Source organism: Rutidosis leptorrhynchoides, chromosome 8, assembly GCF_046630445.1.
Source record: "Rutidosis leptorrhynchoides isolate AG116_Rl617_1_P2 chromosome 8, CSIRO_AGI_Rlap_v1, whole genome shotgun sequence".
NCBI lineage: Eukaryota > Viridiplantae > Streptophyta > Magnoliopsida > Asterales > Asteraceae > Rutidosis > Rutidosis leptorrhynchoides.
In genome coordinates this window covers 287425644-287432080 of record NC_092340.1, presented here as the reverse complement: position 1 = coordinate 287432080, position 6437 = coordinate 287425644, and the positions used below count along the sequence as shown (strand labels likewise).

The 6437-nt window shown below is 32.5% G+C and overlaps 1 protein-coding gene across 1 annotated transcript; it reads left to right on the top strand.

Moving 5' to 3' along the window:
- Positions 1-1485: 1485 nt before the first annotated feature.
- Positions 1486-5741, top strand: LOC139861343 (ABC transporter G family member 21-like). The gene is made up of 5 exons (XM_071849716.1): positions 1486-1819; positions 2272-3070; positions 3505-3702; positions 3935-4113; positions 4898-5741. Exons 1-5 carry the CDS (start codon positions 1577-1579, stop codon positions 5546-5548), a joined length of 2070 nt encoding a protein of 689 aa, XP_071705817.1. The 5' UTR covers positions 1486-1576; the 3' UTR covers positions 5549-5741.
- Positions 5742-6437: the final 696 nt, after the last annotated feature.

Below are 6437 nucleotides of genomic sequence, written 5' to 3'. Positions count from 1 at the left end.
TGATAAGTGGATATGGATATGGATGATGTAAAAAATTAGTGGATCGGGTATGGATGACAATTTATCATCTATTGATATATCCATTTACTACCCAAAATACATATATACATATCTATACATTATATAAAGCGCGTGACAATAATTTTACGTGTCAACTCCTGATTAATTCATGACACGTGTCAACTCCTCATTTATTCCTATCATGTGACAGTCTATCAGTTATTTCCATATATTAATTGAATTATTAGATTTCCTAATTTAATTTAATATACAGATTTAATAACCTAAAATATTATATTATATTATAATATTATATTAATATTAACAATAATAGATGTTATAAAATATTGCAATATTATAAAATTATTTACAATGTTTTTTTATTGTAATAACAAAATCGTCAAATAGATATTTTTTATTAACATTTTATAATATTATTTATGAATGATATTTTATGTAATATAAAATTAATTTATACTTTGCGCATAAATTTAAAAAATTACGTTAATATAATATTTGTAGAATATTATATAAACGCACGAGCTCATATTCTTAATTGAAGTTAAAATAGTTATTTGATAATCTTTATATATATTTAGATGGTTTGCTATGCTTCATTTGAGATTTTAACATAATAAAATTAGTTTGTACTAAAAACATATACAACTAGAGATGTACATATTACATTATTGTTAACAATCATTTTTAAAATAATTTTTAGGAGCTCACGTTTGGTGTCTTATCGATTATTTGTCAATTAAAATCAAAATGATTATAATAGATGGGCGCATAATTGCGTTAGTATTAAATATTAATGTTTTCGATACAAATGTTATCAGGAATAAAATGTTTTTATTATTGTAACTGTATTATACATTTAATAATGCTCAATATTAACATTATTGACTGCAAATTTCTACAAATGTCGTGCAACGCACGAACTCATAAAACTAGTAAATATATACATATTTACTTAAATATATTTACATACCTTTATATATGTATTGTATAAACTTTTAAAATGTTATCGAAAATATAGATTGTGAAGATACAACTATGTGTATAATATTTTTTCATATATCTTACATATATTACATATATTCGTTAAAAATAATTTGATAATTTCATTTTATATTAGAAATATTAAAAAAAAAAAAAAAAAACTTAACATCTAACAGATTTTCGTTAACTCGCTTAATCTAACAGATATGAATTGTTATGCTCTCGAATTGGGTCGGGTTTCTCCTGGGCCAGTAGTTGAGGGAGGGTTATAGAACTGCGAGAGATGAACGCGTGAGTTATTGAGTCCCCCTAAGTCATCACGTTGTTAAAAAAAATGAATAAATTCATTAATAAAAACCCTAACTTTCTAAACACTATAGCAACACGATGACTCACTCTTACTTTTCCCCTATGGCCCACTATTCTTGTTCTTTAAATGCTACCCCGTTTTCTCTTTATTTTCTGCATGACTGCATGTGAACCCATTTACATTTCTCATAATCAAGTTCTAATCAAATTTGTACACATTTTCACTTCCATAATTTGTCTTGTATTTCTTTTAATAATTGATAACATGCCAATTATTGATCATCAATTTGAGTCCAGTACTATATCTAGTGTCACAAGTAGTCCAGCTTCTTCTACAAGAACACCTCATGTTAACACAAAAATGGAGAATTCAACAGTACATGTTGAGCCACCGAGTTCGAATTCAGACACAAAACTTGGCTTCGAATCTCGAGAATCAAATGATAATCAATCGATACCTTCACAGTTGCCTTTTTTACGCGAATCTTTACGTCCTATTACACTCAAGGTACACAAAAGACCTTTTAATTCATTTGCTACTTTGAGTTATATTGTTATTTTTATGTATCTCTATTATATACAAGTATTTAGTATTTATTAGCTTAATGTTTTAATGAGTCAAGGGACAAGTATTTTTAACCCTATTGTACGCAGCTTATCCAGAATAATCTGTGACCGTTTTTAAACCCTTCTCGGGAAACGGCTCCCTATAATTTTTGAAATCTTATACATACAATAATAAAAGGTGACCAAAGAGCTATTGAACTTTCAGTGTATCCATGAAGTTAAAGTTCAAGCTCTTAAATGAGACAAATTTATATATATTCGTGAATTAATGTATTTATATATATTCGTGAAATATAATGTATATATGTATATGTATGTACATAGTGGTAGTGAAGTGTGTATAGTAAACATAGAACTTTGAACTAATATGCTTTATGATTTGTAAATTTGTAGTTTGAAGACTTGGCCTATACAATAAACTTACAATCAGGAGAAAGCTATTGTTTTACGTCGTCCGAATCAAAGAGAACTCGAACGGTTCTTAATGGTGTCAGTGGCGTAGTTCGACCAGGCGAACTACTAGCGATGTTGGGCCCATCAGGTAGTGGAAAAACCACCTTACTAACTGCCCTTGGTGGTAGACTGCCCGGGAAGACTTCGGGCAGCATAACGTACAACGGTCAACCCTTCTCAAGCTCGTTCAAAAGAAAAATAGGTTTTGTTACACAAGATGATGTGTTATATCCACACTTAACAGTTTTAGAAACATTAACATATGCTGCCATGTTAAGGTTGCCTAAAAGTTTAACACATGAGGAAAAAGTAGAGCAAGCTGAGTTAATCATAATTGAACTCGGGCTCACCAGGTGTCGAAATAGTATTGTGGGTGGGCCCCTTATTCGTGGTGTTTCGGGTGGGGAGAGAAAAAGGGTTAGTGTTGGACAAGAAATGTTGGTGAACCCGAGTTTGTTGCTTTTGGATGAGCCGACTTCGGGTTTAGACTCGACTACTGCTTTACGAATAATGGCTACGTTGAAAGGGCTGGCTCGAGGTGGGCGGAGTGTGGTTACTACGATCCATCAACCGTCGAGTAGGTTGTATTGGATGTTTGATAAGGTTTTGGTGTTATCGGATGGGTGCCCGATTTATAGTGGTAATTCGGGTCGGGTTATGGAGTACCTTGCTTCTATTGGGTATGTGCCCGGGTTTAGTTTAATGAACCCTGCTGATTTTCTGCTTGATCTTGCTAATGGTAAGTTGATGTTTTGTTCATCTTTACTTCTTTTTTCTCAATTATTGGATCATAAAAAAAGCATCTATAAATTGGTAATTTTGATGTGCACTAATTGATATTCGGAATCATAATTATTCAACTTTAATGATTGAAAATCTTCATGGTTCCTGCTTTTCTGATTCTTGTAAACTTTTTTTTTTCCTTTTTTTTAACACACATTTTCTATCTTTGACGGGATCCGAACTCATAACTAAAGTTAACGAGACTCCTTGATACCGCTGAGCCGGAAGCTATTTGACATAATATGTATCTTTTACATTTATTTACAGTCACTTCTTTTTTGAATAAAAATATATTTTTCTGAATTTAGCATGTTACAAGATTATTTTTCTGAATTTTTGCAAATCTATAAGGTTATAATTGAATATATAACTTTTTTTTTGGGTATACAGGAGTAGATCCTAATTCAAACCCAGGTGATAACCAGCAATGTAACCAAGGAAGAACAGAGTGCCACGAAGATCGAAATTCGCTTAAACAGTTTCTAATCTCATCTTACAAGAAAACGCTTCACCCGCTCATTAAAGAGGATATCCGTAGAAACTTTAATGACCCGGATCGCGCTACTGGAGGACCACAGTCTTCTAGATGTAAGTTTCAATCAACATCAACATCTTCTTTAAATAGTCATTAAATTTCACATCACAATTTTCACATGATTTAGGCCATGAAGGTGGTTAAGGTAGCTAGCATTATAAAGTAAACTACATATTAAAACTTCTTGTTGTAATCATAATAACAATTTCCATGTTGAGGACAACAAGTTTGGTGCAAAGTTAAGAAGTAATAATAATAATAATAATAAGTGGTGTGCAATCTCAGGTTGTGACAATAGATGGACCACAAACTGGTGGACTCAATTTAAAGTGTTGTTTAAAAGAGGACTTAGAGAGAGGAGGCACGAATCGTACTCTGGTTTACGAATCTTCCAAGTGATGTCTGTCTCAATCTTATCAGGTCTTCTTTGGTGGCATTCTGATACATCACACTTGCAAGATCAGGTACAACGATATCGTCCTTTTTTCATTATTGTACTTCGTTACATCTACGAAAGTTTTCTTTAGTAAGCGCAACTGTTGTTTAATTATGCACAATTCTAAGGAGACTTCACAGATCTTTGTGTTGTTAGAGTTGATCTTTCTAAACAACTATGCAGTAGTACCTCCATCCCAAATTAATAATCCGGTCTTCCTTTTTGGAATGTCCTAAAGTTATACTCAACTTCCATAAATAGATAAATAATATATTGAAGTAAAGTTGTCTTATACCTTTACTTTATACATGTAAAACAAAATGTACCTAAAAAGTTAGGTGTAAAACTAAATGTACCTAAAAAGTTAGGTGTAAAACTGGAAAATAAATAAAAACTACGGTGCGTCAAATTAAAGCTATGAACAAGTAGCCCGTAAATTAAAATTGGAAATGGCACAAATCGCAGAATTAGAAGTATTTGCTTCCGATTCGATAAAGCTATTCAGAATCAATAGGCAAGAGGTCAACGATTACGTGAATTGCTTTTAAAAAGAAACCCGCACACGCTATTTTTATGGCCTATTTTTTTTTATCCCAAAATTATGAATTGAGCTCGTATAGGCATTTTGGACTCTGCTATTGTACTATTGTACTGTGGACTGTTAGTTTTTTGGGACAAAGGGAGTAATATTTAGAGATCAATTCGTCGTTTTAGCATTTTAGTCTACCATTACATAAGGTGACATGCTATTAGCAGCACTTAAGTATTGATCTTAAGTAAAAAGCTTATAGATTGTATACTATGATATGCAGGTGGGACTACTTTTTTTCTTTTCGATATTTTGGGGATTCTACCCATTATCGAATGCGATTTTCACATTCCCGCAAGAGCGACCAATGCTAATACGAGAACGCTCATCGTCAATGTATCGTCTCTCGTCTTATTACTTTGCTAGAATGGCAGGGGACTTACCAATGGAGCTAATACTCCCAACCATCTTTGTAACCACAACATATTGGATGGGTGGACTCAAACCGTCACTCATAACATTTGTTCTAACGGTTTTAATCATTCTTTTTAACGTGCTCGTTTCACAAGGACTTGGACTAGCCTTGGGAGCTATATTAATGGACTTAAAACAAGCAACCACGTTATCTTCGGTGATCATGTTAGTGTTTTTACTTGCTGGTGGTTACTATATTCAACTAATTCCGCCGTTTATCAGTTGGGTGAAGTACATCTCGTTTAGTCATTATTGTTATAAGCTTTTAGTTGAAGTACAATATAGTAAAAATGAGGTTTATGAATGTGGGAAAGGTGTTCACTGTAAGGTTTCGGAATTTTCGGGGATTGCGTATTTGGGTATGGGTCATTTGTGGTGGGATGTGGCTGCTTTGGGTCTAATGTTGGTTGGTTACAGGCTTCTGGCTTATGTAGCATTAAGGATGAGCAAATCTCAGTAATAATTATTAATGCGACATTAAGCCGAGAAGTAAGGAAAAATAAATTAATTATTAAATTACCTTGATGCATAGTATATAGTTAGAAATAGTTGACTTAATTTGTAATTGTATATTGTAGCAGTTTAAACTTTAAACTGCATCTATACATTTATATATTCAGTTCATGAGAATCATGGTTCTTATTTGTGAATGTCTTGTTACTTAAGAAGTATTCCATTTATAATAGATATTTTATAAATATATACATTTATAATATATATTTGTATTTGTATGCTTTAACAACGATGTTGAACTTGATTAAATGTCTAAAAAATATTGTGGAAAAGCTGAGCATTGGGTTAGATCATCGTTTTTTGTTACTATCAGACCAAGCAACTTGATAATAACTCAGTTCGCGACAGAAAGTTAATTAGAGCCAGGATTAAGGCATCACTTCAAGTACCTATAAGCACTGTGGCAAAAAGACCCGATTACTCCAAATTAATCCCCGATTACTCCTTTTTAAAAGCAATCCGTTTTGATTTTCCAAAATCCGTTTAATTAATCGGTCAACGTCGGTTAGTGGGTCAAAATCGAATTTGTTGATCAAAGTCGGTCAAAGTCAGAATTTGTCAACATTTTTTTTTTTTTGAAAAGCAAGTAGGAATTATATTAATCAACGATATAAGTACAAAGGTGCCATTGTGGCCACTTAAAAAACAACAAGAAAATACAGAAAACTACACACGAATTAGGTTGCCAAGATTGCAACTAGCACGATATGGGGTTAGAAAACCAATTATGCCACTCGAGCTTATGTCGATTTTGTCTCCTCGAAAGCCAGTCGAACGATAGGGTTTGAATCTCCAAGATTAGTGAAGGAACCGCCCCAATTTTGTTCTTGAAAACC

Excerpts from the sequence above, each read along its gene's own strand:
- LOC139861343 (XM_071849716.1), top strand. The coding sequence starts at position 1,577 with ATGCCAATTATTGATCATCAATTTGAGTCCAGTACTATATCTAGTGTC. Across the intron at positions 1,820-2,271 it reads TACGTCCTATTACACTCAAG|TTTGAAGACTTGGCCTATAC; the intron begins GTACACAAAAGA and ends GTAAATTTGTAG. Across the intron at positions 3,071-3,504 it reads TCTGCTTGATCTTGCTAATG|GAGTAGATCCTAATTCAAAC; the intron begins GTAAGTTGATGT and ends TTGGGTATACAG.